Here is a 21,049-nt window from a genome sequence, read left to right on the forward strand (position 1 = left end):
TCCACTTAAGAGAACCGACCAAAATATTAATAAATAAATTCTTTGCATGGTGTTCCAGTGATTGTTGTTGTGTTTAATGGAGTTGTTGCATCATTTGTGACAAACAAGAGGTGGATAACAAGGGTGTGGCCCCTGCTCGAGCTGATTTTACTTTGTGGGAGATTGAACGAGGCCAATGGGGTGTTACTCCCCCCTTTCCATCCAGGGATCCGCCCCAATCTCCCCAAAAAAGAGGTATTTAAGCCATTTGCTTAGGTGTCACAGGCTTCACTTGGAGAACAAAGGCGCTGATAGTCATTTCCTCGAAGTTTCTCAGTGTGACAGGAGAATGACTTAGCATGTAAAAGAGAAGTTGGGATCAAACTTAATCCCATTAACTGGGGGAAAAAAACCCACTTTTTTTTGTGAGCAGCGGTGTGGGAGAGGTGTTTTGGCTGCTGCTGCTGCTGAAATTGCTCTTGCTGGGTGTTTGAATGAGCAGGGCAAGTGGATTTTGTAAAAACAAACCTAATTTATTTCACTTCAATGTCCCAGTTTTTTGAGCGGGAAAGAGACACATATGCAGCACCGAAAGGCAGGAAACTAAGCTACTTAATTTTCCAGCTTTTTAGAACTTTGGTGTTTGTTGTCAATCCTCTCCCTGGCCTTACATATTTTTGTGTGCAGGGTTTTGGGCGTGAAACCTCCTAGAACTGGCTGCAGTTTGTGCCCCCTTTGCCTCGTGCGTGTTGCCCGAACTCCTGTGTAATCCCGAGGGGAAGATTCCCGGTCTGGCCAGCTCAGCTCTTTTCAGCCTCCCGGGCTCCAGGCCAGGAGAACATAAGCCTTTCCACGTAATTCCTGCCGTGCTTACCTCGCTGGGATGTTCTCAGCTTGTCTTCCTCTGGTGTGTTGTTTTACAGCGTGTGCGGAGATGAAAACAATCCCTTTGTGCGGTGAAATCCATCCCGGCTTCGCTGGGACGAGCACTTCCACGTGCTGCTCCTTTTTGTTTTGTTTTTTTTTTTACCTCCCAGGCTGTGGGAAGACATGGTGTGCCTCTGTATTTCCATGCTTTTCCCCCTCTGAGGTAGGTTTATGTGGGGCTCTCATCGCTGTGTCGCTACTCACAGCTCTCTGTCAGAGCTGCCAACTTACTCTCTTCCCAGGAGACAAACCCATCTCCAGAAGTCTTTCAACCCTGGATTTCGTGTGCTGAAAGCACCCTTCCATGGCTGACCAACCACCTTGAAAACCTGCTGCAAGGGGATCTGGCTGCAGCTGGAGTTCAGCCTCTTGTTTCTCCCTAAATCAGGCAGCTGGTTGGGTTTCAGGTTGGTGGCTGTGGCACCAAAAATAGCTGGAAAACTGGGTGTATGAGGCTCCCCTGCACCAACCCTTCTCTGTGCCACAGGCAAGGAATGGAACTAGATCATCTTTGTGCTGGTAGAGGAGTTTCTCAAGGTGTTTATCCACGTGAGGACATGTAATAACTGATTTTTTTTTTTTTTGGCAATTTGTGCGACACTCACCACGTTGGAAAAAAGAACTGATTTTGTGTAGGTGTTCAGGTGGTGGAATGGTAAGGTGTGAGACAGCATTCCCAGATTTATTTTTGTAACCTCTTAGACACGAGTTTCAAAAATAAGCAATAAAACAAGGCATATAAAATATAAAAATAGCCTTGAGTTAACGTAACCCCTCCGCTGATCAAAATACAGGCATTTTGCATCAATTATATACGTATATATAAAAGCAGAGTGTGGTGTGATTGGAGCGTGAGTTCAGTCCCGGCTGTCCTGCCTCCTGGGAGAGGAGGGTGCTCAGTTTTCCAGCTCCTGCAGGATCCAGGACAGGCATCACGTCACGTGAGTGTTCCATGGCTGAATCACCTGTCCCGGCACCCGGGAAGATGCAGCTGCCGAGCGGGAGCTCACGGCTCCAAACCCCTTTGTGCCTGGGTTTTCACACGTTGAGTCCTCGCTAATTGTGAAAACACTTGCGGATCCTTGACTTGTTTTTGGTCCTGGTTATTTGGAGCTGGTTATTCCGTGCCCTCGGGAGCGTGAGGAAGGACAGTGTTCAATGCCAAGCTCTCCTTTAGCAGTGGAGGAAAAGGATTGTGTCCGCTTATGAGGTATTTTCCAGGGTGTGAGAGTGGCTGGGGTGTTTGGATGAGGGTGGAATTTTCATTCAAAATGACTTACAGAGCAGTTTTGGGTGGGTTGCTGAGGGGTTGGTTGAAGGTAAGTCAGTGGATGGCTTGGAAATTCCCGGTGATCCCGGGTTTGTCTGCACGACTTGAATATATCAGCCTTGGTCTGTTGGCAGTGACATGGAAAGGGAATGTGAGCTGCTGTTATAAAATATAAAGAAAATGGAAATAGAACCAAATATGCCACATACAGGCACCTTCTTTCACACTTTTTCTCCTTTCTGAGCTTCTTCTATATACCTGGGTTGTTTTAATCCTTTGTGATAACAGATCTTGTGGTCCTTTAAGCCAGAACTCAAGTCTTCATCGTGTTTACATGCCCAGGCTTCCCATGCTTCCCATCTATGACTGGAGATGTTTCCCACTGAAAACAATGAATGGCTTCTCATTAGGAAGGGAATTTTTAACTTTAAATGGAAGAAGACGTGGATGTTGTCAGAGTACTCACTGTGTGGTGATCGGTGGGTGTAGGGGCTGTGTGTCATCCTGGAATGGTTTGGGCGGGAAGGGACCTTAAAGTTCATCCGGTTCCAACCCCTGCCAAGGGCAGGGACACCTTCCACTGTCCCAGGTTGCTCCAAGCCCCGTCCAACCTGGCCTTGGACACTCCCAGGGATGGGGCAGCCACAGCTTCCCTGGGTAACCTGTGCCAGAAGAATTTCTTCTTGAGTGCTTTGCCAAAATCCATATAAACCTATGGATGGGGATGGTTTACTGGTGTGGAATAACCACCCAGCTTTGCTGACAAGGCTGTTCCCACACAAACCCCTTTCAGTGCTCAGTGCGCTGAAACTGCAGGAATCCCTGGAAATCAGGCATCTTGAGGCAGCACTGGAATTCTTACAGTTGCAGCTGTTCTTCTTTAGAGATTTTTAAATAATTGGGTTTTTTATTGACTGGTTTTTCTTGCGTGATTCCCACGTTTGGAGTGAATTTGGTTATATCTTAAGGGTCTGTTCACTCTGCTGCAGTTTTTATGAGTAGGCTGTGAAACAGAGCAGCACTGTCAGGTATGGACCTGCCAAACCAGAGGAGAGACCCGGAGGTGTTTAGATCCAGTGCTGTTGTTTTCAAAGTTGCTGCTGCAGTTCACATGCAGTGCCACTGTAAATTCAGCTCCCTGTGCTGTACAAATACAGAAAACCTCAGTATTCCTAACTGCTCTCTGTGCATTTGGCCTCCTGAGGCTGCACTGGCAGCGGGGGGAGATGTAAGTCTTTTCTGCTTTTTGATGCCAGTCTTCTCTCTTTTGGATTTTAGGAGAGCTCACACCTTAACAGTCTTGTTCATCCTCACGTGTGCGCTGGGCTACGTGACCTTGCTGGAGGAGACTCCCCAGGACACAGCCTACAACACCAAGAGGTAAAAATAACTGAGCAGGGGGGGTTCTCAGGCGTGGTTTTGGAACCTCTGCACTCCCCTCACTGAAGTGCCTGGACCCTTACAAAGTTACAAAACCGATCATAAGGCCATAAGCTCCTCTGATGCTGACCACTGAATGTAATTTCTAAGCAGTTTAGTGTCACTGTCACCCCTGTGGCCGTCGTGTGGTGGGGTTTAAAAACCCCCTCTCTTAAAATAACCTTTCCTTAAAATAACCATCGCTTCTGAATGACTAAATTTCTCTGACTCAAGTGCCTTTTTTTAAAATGATGTTCAAGATTTCAGCACAGATCGCTGTCTGTTGTTGAAAATTGCCATGAGGACTCGTAGCCCAAAGGGAAACAAGAATGAGATGAGTCTTACGTGTGTGATCTATTTCTACTGCAATTTAAACTGATTCAATGTGGTTGAATTTCTCCTCTTTTTCAATACAGTAGGGAAGAAATACCATGTAGAAAAGTGGTGTTTTAAAAGACTAGGTATGTTTTAAAAATATACTGCAAAGCATCTTTGCTAGAAATGTGAAAATCGTTGTTTTCTTCCAGTCTGGTTTCTTAAATATAACAGTTTTTTTCCTCTTGCTGTTAAAGGGTTTCCTCCTATTTTTGTACATTTCTGAAGTGACTCAGGATATAGCATTTGTTGTCCTGGAGATGCAGGAGTTGGGGTATTTCCTGAGATAATCCTGGTTGTTCTGGCAGTTACACAAGAGCTGGGGCTGGTGGAACTCGCCCTGTGCCCCCCCGAGTGCTGGGATTTTACACGTGGGGGTGAAATGGAACGAGCTGGAAGCTGTCTGGGGCTGGGAAAGGTTCTGGAAGGCTTCTGTGTGAACAAATGCCATTTTATTCCCCCTTTCTAAATGAGGGAGTCCAGGCTGGAGGCGTGACATGCTGTGGAATGGCCTTTGGAAGCTGGGAAGGGGAAAAGCTGAAGGAGAAGTGATAACACATCCTCAGGGAGTAATGCAGAGCTGAGGTGACTCAGTGGAATATCTTATTATTGAGCTTAGAGCCTTCACTGCCTTAATCAAAACAAACCCAGGGAAGATTAGTCCAGCAGGTGAGCCGTTCTCTCAGGAAACACAAGTTGTTTTCTGCCTGTTCGGCGAGGGGAATGATGTGCCCGGTTGTTAAAATCAACCTACAAACATCATACCAGGGAAGGGGGCAGCAAATGGGCTTTGGTCACTTCTGCTGCTCTGGCCGTGGAATTCCGCCTGTCACAAAAAAAAAATCCTTGAAAAGCAGCATCCTGAGGATTGGACACGGTCTTCCAACTATTCCGTGTTTTATACATCTGTGTTCCCCCTCGTGCTGCTCCCTGTGCTGTTGTCAGCCATTCAAGCTCCGTGCCCATGGGCAGAGTAGTTAACTTGGCCAGATTATCCCTTTTTCCAAGCTAAAGATCAGTGCAGGCATAACCATGAGTCCTGTGGGCCTTTCCCAGGCTTTACCTGCTGCCTTGGCCCTGCTTCCCAGAAGGAGTGGACGTGGCTGTGCTGTTCCACATGCTCCTTATGCCGAGCCCACTTTCAGGGAACTCTCGTCTCAGTTGAGTCACGGAATATCCAGAGCTGGAAGGGACTCACAAGGATCAAAGTCCATCTCCTGGCCCTGCACAGGACAGCCCCAATCCCAGTCCCTCTGTGAGCCTCTTTACTGTGCTCTCTGAGGTGCTACAACAAGTTTAGCACCATCCTATGTGAAGGATTCCAGCTCAATCCCTGTCCCTTCCCTTCTCCAGCATCTGGGAGCCTGCTGCTCTCAGAGTGTTCCTGGCTCTTCAAGTGTAAATCTGAACAAGAAAAAGATATATTTAAGTGTATAGCTGAACAAAACCAGGCATTTCAGAGCAGGATAAGTTGGTCACAACGTGCATAAGTATATCCACAGCCCCAAATTTTCACAGAATTTTTATTTTTGCTTCCATAACTCAAAATCCCTTATCCCAGCCCGAGATCTTTGTCAGTCCTGATGCAGAGCTGTGTTTTGATTTCGAATCCTGGCTGGCACGAGGCTGTCCCTGTGTGCTGGTACTTCATGGGAACACTCGCTGCCTAATGACCAGGAGAGGTTTTGGCACCACTGAGCAGGGTCTGGAGCTGTCATGGGGTTTTATTTCCACCTCCTGCACACTGACAGTGGAGCAGTGTTCGGGGGTAGGTGCAGATCCTAAGTACACACTTCCAAGCACTCCAGCCTCCTTTGTCTCCATGCTCTGGCTGAGGTGCAGAAGGTGCTCAGAGCAGTAAATTGAGGTGAAGTTCCCAAATTTGCTGGCACTAAACTCCAGTTTCCCGGACTGGAGTCGTGTGAGGCTCCCACCTTCTCCCCTGTAAAATCAGGATTATCTTACCCTGTAAAAGTGCTCCATCCAGTCACTGACAGGAGCAGGATGAGTGGTGGAGTCATGGAATAAGTCACAGGAGAAATGATGGACAAAACCCACGTGAGGGCAGGGACCTCTGAGCTCATGGGGTGTGGTGTCTGTAGCTGAGGTTTGTGTTTGCATCTGTCTGATGTCCCAGGGACATTTTCCTTCCTGCAGCAGGCCAGGGCAATTAAACAATTAGAGGTGGATTATTTCTTTTAATGGTAAGGTTTATGGAAATCTTTTATATGTAGATCTAATCAGGAGTTCATTAGGATCCCACACGTGACCCTGTTATATATGTGATTAAACTGCCTCTGTTGTAAGGACAGTGGAACATTTCCTTTGTTAGGCAAAGAGGTGTTGTGCTGCAGAGACCTGTGTGATCCATGGGACTTTTATTCCCCCCAGTTCCTTGGAATAGCCCATCCCAACTGACAACTGTCCCCTTGTCCTCTGTTCAAGCACTTGGGAGGGACAGGGCTGAGCTCCATCTCAGAGAGGAGCCAAATGAACATTCAGCACCCCTTTTGCACACCATGGCTGTGGAAGAAATCCACAGCCCCCAAATATCTCGAATGCTGAGCAGGGCGTCCTGGGGAAAAAAAATGAATTTTTTTTTCTCCCATATAAAACACATTCAGGTTTAAAAACACCTTTTCCAAAGCACCTGTGTGCTCCAGGGTTGTACATTGACTTTCAAGCCATGAAATGTCTCTATATAGTTTTTGGCAGTCCCTGCCTTCCATGGGGACGCATCCAGGGATCTGTGGTTTTGCTCGTGGGTGATCTCCAGCTGCTGTGGCTGAACTCCCACGGAGGAATTGAGGTACCAAAAAGACCAGACCTCCATGTGCCCGTTTTCCAGGGCTTGTGGGTCGTACCAGCTGTGCCAGCGTGGCTCCAGCCCAGGAGGGGACAAGGGAGTGGGAGCCAGGACAAAGGACCTTACACAGCTCCTCACAGACAGGCTTCATTGTCCCGTGTCTCTGAATCGACTCTTAGCACAAACAAGAGCTTGTTTGTGCCAGTGAAGCTGCTGCCAGGTTCTCCCTTTATTGTTTGGTCGAGTGCTAAAATGATTTTTGCAGGCACAGGTTTACTGCTTCGTGCCTTCCTGGTCTGCTGCTCAGGAAAAACCACTGCCTGTGTCCGTCCAGGCGAGGAGAGGAAACCCCCTCTCAGGTCCTGGAGCCTTCCTGCCTCTAGGCCAGGCTGCTGGTCAGGCCCTGGAAGCTTCCTGAGGAGACAGATTAATGATGTTAAGGGGGAAAATTTAGTTACCACTGGAAAAAAAACCCCAAAATATAATGAAGATGATGTGGCTATTATGCGAATTTGGGATTTGCTTCCAGACTTGCCGTGGTGAACTTGAAGTAAATTAATATGTCTGAATCCCCAGCGTGTTTTATGGGCTGAGAACGGGTTTTAGAAGGGGCACAACCAAGTTCCTGTGGTGGTTTGGATTCAGGATTTGAATTTGAGCTTTGGGAAAACGACCCATGGACTGGGGGGTCCAGACTGTGAGCAGGGATGGGGTTGTCACACCTCACACAATGCAGGCTGTTCCATGACAATTCCCAGTGCCGGTGCTTCCAAACACAACTATGACTCAAAATGCAGAATATTCTCGTTATTTGAGATCAGCTGAAAGGGTTTTGCCACCCAGACCTCTGGAAATCCCCGTGGAACTGTCTATTCACAGGTCCATTCAGCAGCTAATTCTGGTGAGCTTCCCAGTGTTTAAAGCAAAAGCAAAATAACTGAGTTACATCTGTGGACCAAACCCCGTATTTATTTTCAGGAAGCACAAACGTTTGTCCTCGGAGGTGAATGTTGCAAAATAAGTGTCGTAAATCCTTCAGTTTTCTGTTTTGAATGGAATTTTTGACAGGTTTAAAGTGTGAGCAGTCTCCTACTGCTTTTGGTTTGCAACATTTTCTCCCTGACAGTGGAATTATTGGGTGTTTTCTGCGGCTCCTGCAGGCTGAGCCATTTCATTTGCAGTCAGGGGTTGCATCATTTGCTGCAAACAGGGAATGAGCTATTTCCCAATTATCCATCCCTTCAGCCAGCACTTAGGCAGGTGATATGAGACAGCAAGGATCTAGTGGGAATTGAGGTGTATTAAAAAGAGCATTTTTGGATCGCTTTGTGCCACTTAATCCATTAAAACCAATGGAACATGTCCAGGGTTGTGGGCCTTTGGTATATTTGGGCTCCTGGTCCGATAATTTGTTTTTATTTGATATCTCTGTCATGCTCTTTAGGCTCTGTGTTACAGTTGCAGCCCTTGAAACAGCAGCAGTGCTGGTGTGGTCTTGCAAGCTCCCCCTTGCCTTGAGCTTGATTAAGAAGCTGTTTTTGGAGTGGGGACAAGTCTAACAGCTTGTTTTTAAATCTCATGGAAATCTAGTGGAGCGGTGAGAGCTTTCTCACTGCTGAACCCTGAGTGTCTCTGTGACCTGGTGGGAATAAAAGCTGCTCACAGACCCAAGGAGGTGTTTGACTCCTGGGGATTCAGGCACTGCCCTTTTGGGTCGTTTTTTTTTTTCTCTGGGTGGTTTCTGGATCCATTTGTGATGGAGTTCAAAACCAAAAGCAGTTCAAAAACAAAAGCCCAGACGTTTCTCCCATCAAAGGACACGGGGTGAGGAGGATGAAGCAGTAAAACAGGTTGTTCTGTTTTCCCTTTCAGAGGTATCGTCGCCAGCATTTTGGTTTTCTTGTGTTTCGGGGTGACCCAAGCTAAAGATGGACCGTTCTCAAGGCCTCACCCAGGTAAATCCTCCTTGCTCCTTGGGTCACTCCAAGCTTTCTGACGAGCTGTGGGGGAGGTCAGTGTTTGTGCTGCCTGCAGAGGAGGTGAGTTGTAACCTCAGCAATCCCAGGGGTTCATCAGCACTGCACACTTATCACGCCGGCTCCACTCCATCCTGCCGGGCTTCCAGGCTGCCAGGAGCACGGAGCCTTTGCTTGGATCTCCCCTTTTGGCTTCCTGTTGTTAAGTGAAAAGCTTTGTGTGAACTGCCAGGCTCTTGAAACCTGAACTTCCCCCTGTTTATCCTCTTTTTTCTTTTTTTTTTCCTCCTCTCTGTGCTGGGATTACACTCGTGACCGTGTATCCGCTGCTCCCTTTGCTCCGTGTCCATTATCCACAGAAACTGGGAGATCAGAAGCCCTTGATTATGATTTTAAAGACTTCTTGTAAGACTGGAAGTCTTGAAAGCATTAGAAAGCCCAACACAAACCTCTTCCACGTAATGTGGCAGCGGGTGAAACATGAAAATATTTCAATATCTTCGATCTTTTGCCTATTTTTAGATGTGAACCGTTGAAAAAGAAAGAATTAAGGGAATTGATATAGGTTTAAATAATATTCCTGAAAGCATTGGGCTCTCCTACAGCCCAGTGAGGCTTTAAGTGTTTTTTATGCCAAAAATTTAACCCTCCAGTTTAGGAACGAGAACCAGCAGACACCTCAGAAAACTTCAGGCAAAGCAGGAGTGGTTCCAGAGCAATGCCCTCTGCAAACCTGGGGGGGGGGTTATTAAGTTTGCATTTCTGGGGCCTTATTAAATAGCAGGTTTTAATCTTTCCTCCCCTTACAGTTAATTCTGGTTCCTCCTATAAAATAAACTGCTCACCTTAAGGGCACCAATGGTATTTGGGTGCATTCAGGGTTAGAACATCGGTGGGTTTGGGATGGAAGCTGGTTTTATTCCCCAGAACAAAACAGTACAAATTGCATGGGGAAAGTACAATTTATGACTAGCTCAGAGATGGTTTATATTTTTTCTGGTTTGTTTTCTGTCTAATCTTGTTATTGTGTTTAAATATCTCTTCTTACTGGGGTTTATCCACCAGATTTATTTACACACAGCCCACCTTTGCCTTTGCTGAGGCAAAAAAAAATATTGCTAAAGCAACAACTTTGGCTTCTGGTCTCCCCTTCAAGTGTAACATTTTTGGCGGTCCTCCTTTGTGTGCTTTGAGTTTTCTGCTTTCAAGTGGCTCCCCAGACCTGCAGGATATTGCAGCTGTGATTTTTGGGATGGTGTGATGCTTCCCAAGTATTTTTGGCAGAGCCTTGATGTCCCTCCTCACGTTCCATGTGCTGCTTTCACGGCTGGGTGTCGGTGACTGGCAGGTGATCCCAAATCCTTCTGGTTCAGCTGATGAGGTGGCAGGAAATGTTCCTGGTTCCGGAGTGTGGAGCTGTGTTACGAGCTCCTCTGTCACTCCAGTCCCTCGGGATCATCTGGTTCTCTCCTTGCTGTCCCTGCCTTCCCTGCTGTGTGTCATTAACCTACTTTTCACTAAGGCCATTAAGGAAACTGATCCCAGCCACCACCTAAGTGGCATCTGTCCAGAGTGGTGGCTTTATTTCTTTTTTTGGCCACCCTTTTAGGATTCCCAGCAGTGGCAGCTTTAACCAGGGGCCCATCCAGCTTTACCATTTTCCTGCTGATTTCACACAACCCCCCATTTTCTCCAGTTTAACTGATAATTTGCTGCATGGGCATATTCCATTATGGCCTGACTGTAATCCAGAAATGTGGGACTGTCATGGAAATAAGTAGCTCTGACTGTTTAGGCAAGACTTTACCAACTTACCCGGCTTTTACCCCGTTTTCCATTTCCTTCCTGTGAACCATCGGCTTTGTTTGGTTCCATCCAAACCCCCTGGCAAAGGAGGAACAACTCCCTTAACCCCAGGGAGCAGAATTGCACAGGGGACAGATCTTAAGCTCTGCTTGAGGGTCCATTTACTGGTGGCTGAACAGCCAAATTTGGGGATTGGCATTAATTTAATGGTAAAATTAATCACAGGTGCCGTCAGCACCAGTAGCCTGTTTCACTGGTATTTGCAAATAAAAGATACTCTTCATTCTCACTGTCAGCTCCTTTCTGGAGCTGTGAACGTGCCAACAACCTGGTGTTGTAGGAGCTCAGGGATGCTTTATTGCCTTTGTCAAGATAACATGCCCGCATTTGTCATTCCGAAGAAATTTTTCCATGACAGTTATTAGTGCCCCAAGAAGTAGCTTTTAATATTCCCAGCCCTTGCCAGCAGTTATTTGGACTTAATGCATCGTGTGTGACAGCTCAAGCTGTTTGGGGAGTAAACTGTGAGGTTCTTGAGTAACCCATGGGGGTGGAGGGCTGGAATAGCTGGGAATGAGCAGGCAGAAAGGTGGGCACAAAGCACAGGCCGCTGGTGGCACTGGAAGGAGCAGCCTTGTAATTGTGCAAAATCCTTTCATGAGGACTTTATCCGGGGGAATAGCAGTGATCTGCCCCTTCCTGACAGCTCCTGTGACAATTCAGGAGTCTGGGTGCTCACTGCTGGTTTTGCATGAGTGTTTTGTTCTGGGTGGAATAAATGAGGGCAAGCCGAGCCTTTAACTCAGATTTTTTCTCTGCCTTAACGCAGCGTTTAATGTGTTCAGACATTACATTTAAGAGTATAAAGCGGCCCTCCCAGGCTGGGATGAGAATCAGTGTCCCCACCTCCCAGTCCTGGCAGCTCCCAGCTCCCACAGGTGGTGCTTTGAACCTCAGCTGCCTGGGGAAAAGCCGGAGTTGGAGCGGCCCAGTCCCGCGCCACCTCTGCTCAGCATCCACAGCTCCAGCAGGATTGCTTTGCTTGGGCAAACCCAAACTGGGATTTTGGGATTTCTTTACTCATTTAGCCCTTCAGGTGGTGTGGGCCGAGCTGTGACCAGAAGCAGGTAAGAGGCTGGTTGTGCCCTCTGCTCTCTGGGACGTTTTGATGTCCTCTTCCCAAATCCCTGCAGTGGCAGCAGTTTGGTGTTGGATCCCAGGAATCAGTGGGTTTTCAGGTGTGTGAATGCTTAGCAGAAGCCTCCTTAACTGGAAGGAAAGCTCTGGTTGGAAGGAGGCAAAATGGCAGGTGAATTTAAGGAAAACAAGTATTAAGAGATCTGCCAAAAATAACTTTACAGCTGGTCCAGGAAGAGAGAGAACAATGTTTGTGCAGCCTTGGAAACATGATGGTTCTGGGGTACAGATACAAAGTGTGTTGAAAACTTCTCAGGGACCTCTGTCACAGCACTAAAGCAGAGCCAGATCTTAGTTTTTAATTGTGGATTTTTGCTGAGCATATTCAGCAGCTGCCAGAACCATGTGAATAGAGAGGAAGAAAAGCTCAGATAAGGATTTGGGTTCCTCTGCTTTCTGAGCCTCCATCAGGTTCAGACCCACATTCCTGTCTGTGAGCAGTGTTAAAATCTCTCCTACAAGGCTTTATGGGTTAGAAAAAGCAGCATTTTCAGGCATCTGGCAGTGACATTTGAAGGAAACTCTGCTCGGTTCTGGAGGGAGAAGTGTGGTGATGAAAGGTTATTTCTCCTTGCTGGCTTGAACCTGGTGCCAGCCTGGGAATAGTTTCCTCTCTTCCAAAGAATCCTGTGACCAGTGGAGGGGTTTTTTTGGCTGTTTGGTTTTTCCTAAGCTGTGTTCTGGAAGGACAAGAGGGTGAAAGCAGACAAGAGGGTGAATTCAGTGAAAGCTCTGAATTGCTGTTCTCTGAGGGCCACACCTGCCTCTTTCATTTTCCTTTTTTTTTATTTTTTTTTTTTTTTATTTTCCAGAAGTGTCAAGTAGGTGATTTTGATGACACCAATTTAGCAGTTTTGCTGAAAAAAAAAAGTTCCCACCTTGTCACATTTTGATCTATTTTAATGATGGTGTCAAAAGCAGGTTGTCAGGGACTACTTTTAACAGTGTGGGGGATTTGTCGGTAGGTTTGGTTGGTTTCCTTCTTTTTCTTTTTGCTTCTTTGTTGTTTTGTTGGGGTTTTTTTATAATTTGTTTTGTACTTGAGGCTGAATTGGGCACAGGCACATTTTGGTTTGGGTGCAAACAACCCCTGAGAAGCTCTAAATTTAAATATCCACTTGGAATGTCAAGTTCTACTGAGTTACCTTGTGTAGAATTTTTGGATCTGGATGGGGAAAACTGCTGTGTGTGCCCCCCCGGCTCTGCATCGACCTCTTAGGGCAGGTGACAAACACTGGGGGAGTTCAGAGCCCAGAAATCACTTGGTGGAACAGAGGCCAAACCAGTCTCTGTGTGGAGCAGGAATGAGCCCACGGAGCACAAAACTTCCATCCAGGACAGGCAGAGAGAGCCTGTGACCTGAGGGCTGAGCCTGTCAGGAGATCTGAGGTGCTGAGGAGGGAGCTGGAAGTGTGCAGACACTGTAATTTGGGCAGCCTTTGGTGTTGCTGAGCATGAGAAGATCCACAGTCACAGGTCTGGGGAGGGTGAGAGCAGCCCCGGGCTCTGCAGGGCCGAGCTTTGCATCACGTTTGTTGTGGAGAGTTTCAGGTGACCTCACATGCCTTGCAACCAGCTAAAACCTTTGGCATGTCATTTTTTTAATTTAATTCCGAGTAAAAGTGAAATTGTCCTTTGGGATTTTGAAATGCTTTCTGTCCTGTGAGGGCACAGCCCTGTCTTCAGGCCAAAAGCTGGGCTTCCAAAAGTGGCTCTGCCCGGTCTGGTTGAGCCGAGGTTGGACAGGTCAGGGCACCTGAGATCAGGGAGAATGTTGAGGAAGGATCTAGTTCTTTTCCAAGGACTGCTGGATTCTGATTCCCAACTGGGAAGTGTTTTGTTGGGTGAAAGTGTTCTGGAACCTGGTCCCTCCTCCCAGATCCAGGTCAGTGCCTGAGCGACTCCAGCAAGTTTGCACAGCAGCCTGTGTGGGAGTTGAAGGTCCTTTCTGGCTGTATCCCTCAGGAGGGGTGGAGAACACCGTGCTTGGGAGCTGGGATTTGTAACTTCTTGGTCGGAGCATCCCTTGAAACGAAATTGGTTCCCAGAGAAGCTGTGGCTGCCCCATCCCTGGAAGTTTTTCAGGCCAGGTTGGATGGAGCTTGGAGCAACCTGAGCTAGTGGAAGATGTCCCTGCCCGTGGCAGGGGGTGGCAGTGGATGGGCTTTAAGGTCTCTTCCAACCCAAACCATTCCAGGATTCCATGTTTAGTGGTATTGCAGTAAATGAATAATTAACTGCTGGTTTACTGAAAACTTTGTAACATCCCCCCCCCCCCCGTCTCTCTCTGCAGCTTACTGGAGGTTTTGGCTGTGTGTCAGTGTGGTGTATGAGCTCTTCCTCATCTTCATCCTCTTCCAGGTAAGTGACTTAGATCTCCAGTTCCTGAATGCCACTTTATTGTGGAGATCAACCCCTTCGTGGTGTGTTTTTTTTCACCGACAGCAGGAGATGCTCTTCAGTTTTGTGAAATCGAATCTTTGGGCTGTTTAACGAGACTTGAGGGCTGAGGGAAATTATGATAGAAAAATGTTTCACCTGCTCTGACCCCCAGATGCCCTCAGCCCAGGGCAGACACTGGGGTAAAGTGTTCTTAGATGAGCTGGTTCCTGTTCAGATCAAACAATCAGGAGTTGGTTTTTCACACATCCAGTCTTTGCTCTGCTGGGCCTGCTGTGACCTGGGGCGGGGGGGGGGGGGGGAAATTCATCTGGTTTCACCTTCTGAAATACCTTTTACCTTGAATGACAGGTGCTTAGAATATTTGGGGTTTTTTGCAATAAACCAGACCTTCACACCCAGCTTTGTCTGGTGGCAGGAACTGAGAAGGAGGCTTTTTCTAGAAAAACATGCCATTGGTGCTTCCAAATAAAGCAGTTTTTACCATGTTCTTTTTTTACCACATTTTACCATATCCTGTCCTTTAGTAAAGAGAATTTCCCCCTGACTTTTACAGTTCCATCACTTCTCAGAAGGGCAGAAGTTGAAGGAAATGTTTTGAGGCAATATACTCAGCAGGCAGCCTTAAAAATCATTTTAGGTGAGAGAAGGATGAGGAATGTGGGTTTTTTTTAAAAAAAAGAAAGAGTTTTGCCTTTAGAGGCTACGTGACCTGAGGAAGTGAGGCTGGAATTGGGATGTATGGGATCTGCCTGCTGCAGGAGTAAGGGGCCTTTGCTGTGCAAACAAGGTTTTAATATTGATCAAACCCTTTCCATGTCATCAGAGATTTCCTTTGGTTCCAACATTTCTCGTTCTTCTTGCCTGTACTGGTGTAGCTGTGAATTCCAGTAGAAAAGCCTGGAATGGCATTGCTTTTCCCCTGGCAGCATGTGGTATCACCAGAGATTTAGTGGTTAAGGAACTCCCTGTTGTTGCTCAGCTCGTTCTAAAAATACATCCTTGCCTTGCCCAGGTTTAAATAAGGTGAAATTCTGCTGAGTCTGCAGGTGACTGAACTTCCTCACAGCAAACACGAGCTGGCTCATGGCTGAGCCTTGTCTCAGTGGGTTTATTCTGTAATTTTATTATTGCTCTGTCAGTTAATGTTGGCCTTGTCCTGCTTTGCTGCCCATCACGGATGTCCCGGTGCTTCTGGGGTGAAACCCCGACCACAAATTCACTGGGAAGTTAATGCTCAGCAAGTGTGTGGCTGATCTGCAGGCAAATTTTAATAGGTTTTGGTCGTTTGGGTAGTTTCTTCTTGCTGTTTCCTTCAAGCCTCTCACACGTCCTTGACTGGAAAGGGGTGTTGGGAAGGATGAGCCGTGTGGAGGTTTTGGGAGGGATGGGGTGGCTCAGAGCAACGCCTTAGGGAACAGGGTTAAGGATCTCTGATTTCTCATCTTTAAGAAATATTAAGGCCATTCTGTAGGCATTTCCCCCTTACTGTGTAGGGTTGGAGAGGCTCAAAGTCAGGTATATCCGTGAGGCTTCAAAACCTGGATATATTTCAAGGATTGTTCCGCAACGAATTCGAAAAAAGATAAATTTGAGGATTGTCGTTGATCTTAATTCTCTTTGTACCTTCTGTGCACGAATCCTTCACGTGGACCCCTTGTTTGTGTGCTCCTTTGCAGACTGTGCAGGATGGGAGGCAGTTTATGAAGTACATCGACCCACATTTAGGGGTTCCTCTGCCAGAAAGAGACTACGGGGGCAACTGCCTTGTTTATGACCCTGGCAATGAGACCGATCCCTTTCACAACATCTGGGTAAGGAACAAACTCGATGAGTCTGGGTTTTTTGTTAAAAGATTGCTTCACTGAGCTCTTCAGAGTGCAGCTGGGAGTCTGTCTGAGTGCTGAGTCACAGCACAGGCCGTGACTGGCTCTTCAGCTGCCTCATTTCCCTTCTCTTGACCTTCCCTGTCCATCAGGTGGAGATGTGTCTCTGGGTCCTAATTACCTGATTGCCCAGGGGTGAACTGTTTGACAGCCCCTCTTTCTCAGGTTGTTGACGTCAAGTTTGGATTTCTTTGGGTGCTTCAAGAATCTTCTGCTCAGTCACCTCGAGGCACAAAGTCCGTCCCAGAATGGTTTGGGTTGGAAAGGTCCTTAAAGATGATGTAGTTCCAACTCCTTGCCATGGGCAGGTGTCATGGTTTGAGATAGCCCAAATTCCAATTCCCTAGCTCCATCCCCCCTCCCACATCTCAACCCAATGTGAGATGGGTTTTTTTCCAGACAAAACACAACCAGACTCAGAATGGGGAAAGGGAATATATTACAATGACTATACAAATAAATACTACAATACATTATACACACGACCACAACTATCTCTACCATGACATAAGTATTTACAATGGATCAGATCTCTTCTCCCCTCCAAATAAAAGTCCAGGAGGGAAAGAAGGACAGATCCCTTCCAGTCTCTTAGGGCAGCAGCTTCTTCAGAGTAGCAGTCACTAAGCAGCAGCATCTTCTAAGGCAGCAGGCTCTCTCTGTCTCTTCTGTTTCTTGTAGCAGCTGATAGCTGGATCTCTGCCAGCACACACGAGGGGGTATCCCCCTCGGCCACTCGTCTCTCCAAACGAGTGGTCTTCCGTGGGCTTCGTCACCCCAGACAAGGTCGTATCACCACGTCATATCACGAAGCACAGGGGGTCTTCGTGACGGTCTGGTATCTTCAGGAGATTCAAGCTCCTTGCAGGGCCTCTGTGCCCTGTCTCAGGCTGCGAGCTTCTTTGTAGCTTGCAGCAAGGGAGGGCCTCAAGGCCAACCTCCCACACCGTCCTGGCTGAGCTCTCAGGACGACCGAGCCTCTCAGCTCCTCTCTGCAGTGCATGTTGCACTTCAAGGCTCTTTCAAGTAAGAGTCTATCAACTTCCTCCTTCCAGGAGGTCTCAAAGGAGTTTTGGGGGGTCTGGTATCAGTTCTTACCCCCAAGAACTCTGTAGAACTCAGCTGCTGACTCTCTCTTCCTCGGCTCTCCTTCCAGGAGTTCTTTCTCTGGTGCTGCATGTTGTTTCTGCTGCTCTTCTGGTTCAGGTCTTATCTGTCCTGGCTCTTAACCAGAGTCTCCGGATGCTGCGTCTGCTACTACTCCTGCCCACGATGGAGAGAAAACATCTCCCGGCATAACTACAGGCACCTAGCCCAGCTTTATGCTGTTCCAGGTCCCTGCAGGTCCCCGCTGGGGCTGGGGGCCAAAGCCCCCCTGTGGGGCTCAGAGCCCCTTCCTCCTGGCTCACAACATGGCCACCTTCTTCTCCCCAAACTACAACTCTTCTCTTCCGGTCTGGTTGTGATATGTTTACATTTTTTGCAGGAGCGCTCATTGGACAGAAATTCAAAACTTCCAGGGGTTTCCACCCCTTGGGGTCTACCACTTTTCTTATCCTCTGGGGGAAAATGAAGTCCAAACCACTACAGCAGGGGTGCCTTCCACTGACCCAGGTTGCTCCAGCAACATAAGCTGCACTTTTCTGAGTGCCAGGAGCCATCAGGTTGTTGTTTTTTTGCTGGCAAACAGAAGACTTTAAATTCGGGTGCAAGGCAATTATGGTTATTTGCAGCTCTCTGATTGCTTCTGTCCTCACATCAGGCAAGGAACAGGACGTTCAGCATTAAAGAGGTGGTCTCTGCTCTACCAATGCTATCCTAATCCCAGTTTCTGCCCCATAGAATTGCTGTCTTAGCTTGTTTCATCACTGTACTTGGGAACAAACACTCCTAAAATCCATCAAGTGTTTATGTGTGAAACAACAGAAGTTCATTGCTGCATTTTTCTTGGAAAAAAAAACCAAAACAAACAAATGACTGTTTTTGTAGTGTAATGACCTCCACTCTGTTCTTGGGTTCCAGGACAAGCTGGATGGATTTGTTCCTGCTCACTTTTTTGGCTGGTACCTGAAGGTAAGAATGGCCTTGGTCAGTTATCCCAGGCTGTGTTTGGAATACATGAAAAGCCTTTTTTCCCCCCCCTTTTTTTTTTCCTTTCTCCTGCCCATGTTAGGCCACCTCATTCCTGGCCAAAGCTGTGTTACATGGACAGGCTCCCTCCTCCACTGGGATTCATTCTGGGGCAGATCAATAAAGACCTTTATTCCTGTGGCAAGAAATGCTGGAATGACCTTTGGAAGTGGAGTGTGGGACAGGCAGTGACAGTCCCAAACTGTTCCCAAACACTCATAGGCTGCCACTGCTGCTTTCCCAGTGGCATCAAATCAGGATTTTAAACCATTAAATGGGCAGTTATTTAATTCTTGTTACTTTTTAGTCAGTATCAACCAACTGTGGAAGAAATTCCAGCTGAGCTTGTCTCTTGCAAAACATTCAACACGTGGTTTGCTTTGATTATTTTGGTCTAAATATTATCTTTTTTAACCAGAGCAGACTTACTAACTCACTTGATTTTGCCCCCTGCAGACCTCGTGTGGGTTTTTACCCACAAGCCCACCAGAAATAACAATCTGACAAAGCTCAGCTCTTTTAAAAACAAAACTGGAGCTGTAGCTTTGTGTTTTCCCTTCAAAAGTGCAGATGTGTTCTGGAAATGGTTTGGGTTGGTTTGGGGTTTCCCCCATAAACAAAGGTGAGTTTGCTGGGCATGGGGAGACCTGGACTTCAGCTTATTGGTGGATTGTTCTGTTAATGATCTGAGTGATAAATTTGGAAAACTCGGATATTTCTCATCCAAGACGAATAAATTAGAAACTTAAATGTCAAAATAGCATTTCAGTTAACATTCTGTGGTTATTTTTACAGATAAATTATACTGAGGAAAAATGCCTAAATTGTAAAAAAAAAACCACCCCTGCCATAATGCCTAAATTGTAAGTGCCTGGCAACAAGACATAAGGGGAGTAGTAACACATTCCTGAGGCACTGAAATGGGATAGAATTCCATATGCCAGTGGAGCTGTTCTTATCTTGGTCTGGAAGAAGCCTGGGTTTTGTCAAAGAGGCTGAGATTGAGGTGAACCCTGCAGGGTTTTTTTTCCTGGGCTGCTCAGCTAGACAGAAACTGGCTGCTGGATTTCCTCTGGGTCATAACACATTTGCCTGTTAAATATGCTAAATATTAACAGATTTCTCTCTTAAAAGCTGGAGGGTTGAGTGTGTTGTCCCAACAAGCAGAGGTGGGCCATGTGTTTGGGTTTTTCCCCAGATCTCAAAAGCCACCAGGATGGCAATGTTGGGAATGAATGTGCCTTATTCATCAGAAATTATTTGGGCTTTGGAGTAATTTAGAGCCCGTGAAAAGGCTCTGAAAAGCCTTTTTTTTGAGCGGTGTTAGAACCTTGCTGCCTGTGGTGGTCGAGCACCCAGTAATTCCCTGCATTTACCTAATTCCCTTCCTGCTGGATCCCATCTTAACCTGTCTCTGTTCTTTCGTGGGCTGGGATTTGTGTCATCATCTCCACTTATGTTCTGGTTTTGCCTGGGGGAGAGTTAATTCCCCTCAGTGTCTTTGTCTCTTGTGCTGAACGTGTGTAAAGTTGAGAGGCCTGTGAGCATTTGGCTTCAGGGGACCGTCACATCATGAAAATCAAATTGTCCCGAGTCTCCAGCGTTCAGAAAAGAATCAGGAAACAAGGTTTTCAACTGCACAAATAACTGGTGAAAAAACCCCCACACCGTGTCTGTCCTTTGTGTTCTGAGGCCAGAAGTTTGGAAGTTAGGGAAATGAAAGGTAATAATGTTTCACACCCTGTTGCAAAACTCTAAATCTGAGCAGAGTCTGGCCGGGATTTATGGAATGCTCTGTTATTCAGGTTTCTAAGGGGCATTAAGGTAAGTGGTGCCTGGTTCTGCTCTCTCTCTCTGCCGTGCAAGTCGTTTTTGGGATGGTTTTGAGCAGCTGTTGCGGGTGTTTGAAAGACTTTTTTTTTTTTTTTTCCCTGCCTTTAGACGCTGATGATTCGGGACTGGTGGATGTGCATGATCATCAGTGTCATGTTTGAGTTCCTGGAGTACAGCCTGGAACACCAGCTCCCAAACTTCAGCGAATGCTGGTGGGATCACGTACGTACTGCAGGGATCAGGGTTTATTTCACTAAATGGGAATATATATATTTTACAGGGAGGGGTAGGATGTGGTGAGAGCTGAATTGGATCGTGTATGTGTGTGTCTTGTAGCATTTTTGCCACTGTTTCTATAATTTTGTGGGTTTCAAGCCCTTGCACGTGGTAAATATTTTGTTTGGGTTGGTTTCACAACGGGGAAAGAATCTAAAGCTGAACACTTCCAAATATTTGCTGAGGGTACAAACCATAAAGTCTGAAATTCAGGGAAAGGTAAAACTTGGTGTATAAAGTTTCGGAGGATGATTTTTCTTGCCTGTTAGGAAAAAAACCCAACAACCAGACTCAGTGGAGTTTTTGTCCAGCTTTTCCTTCTTTGCAAACATCTCCTTTCTGAAAGCAGTAAATATTACAGTGATTGGAATGTATCTGGTTTATAAAAAGTTTTCAAGAGATAAATGTTTGGCCTTACTGAAGAACTGTGGGGTCATTGCAAGTTACGGTTTGTATTCTTGTCCTAAAATACAGTTTGTGTGTATTTTTCCAAACCAGAGGGGCCTTCAAGCTTAAAGGGGCACCCCTTTTAAATTATGCTTTGTTTTCCTGTGAGATGTAAATTGGTGCCAGAGTGATCAGAATTCTCTGCAGTCAGAGCACACAGCCCTGATCTCGTGCCTGCCTGGGTTTTTGCAGCTGAAGCTCTTTCCCAAGCTTGGAATGATTTGCTCCGTGGCTGTATTTATAAAAGTCGATGCATTATGTATGAAGGCACCAGGCAAAGCTATTCTGCCTTCAAAAAACCTTGTGGAATTAACTCTCTGTG

The 21,049-nt window shown here is 46.7% G+C and overlaps 1 protein-coding gene across 2 annotated transcripts in view; it reads left to right on the forward strand.

Moving 5' to 3' along the window:
* Positions 1 to 21,049, forward strand: part of PTDSS2 (phosphatidylserine synthase 2) — a 36,071-nt gene that overhangs the window by 5,912 nt on the left and 9,110 nt on the right. For both annotated transcript variants that reach the window (XM_032690951.1, XM_032690952.1), the window contains exons 2-7: positions 3,455 to 3,556; positions 8,649 to 8,731; positions 14,049 to 14,116; positions 15,835 to 15,969; positions 18,064 to 18,114; positions 20,113 to 20,226. In XM_032690951.1, the coding sequence (XP_032546842.1) occupies positions 3,455 to 3,556; positions 8,649 to 8,731; positions 14,049 to 14,116; positions 15,835 to 15,969; positions 18,064 to 18,114; positions 20,113 to 20,226 (553 nt within the window). The remainder of the gene's footprint in view (positions 1 to 3,454; positions 3,557 to 8,648; positions 8,732 to 14,048; positions 14,117 to 15,834; positions 15,970 to 18,063; positions 18,115 to 20,112; positions 20,227 to 21,049) is intronic.

This window comes from Chiroxiphia lanceolata, chromosome 6 (genome assembly GCF_009829145.1).
Source record: "Chiroxiphia lanceolata isolate bChiLan1 chromosome 6, bChiLan1.pri, whole genome shotgun sequence".
NCBI lineage: Eukaryota > Metazoa > Chordata > Aves > Passeriformes > Pipridae > Chiroxiphia > Chiroxiphia lanceolata.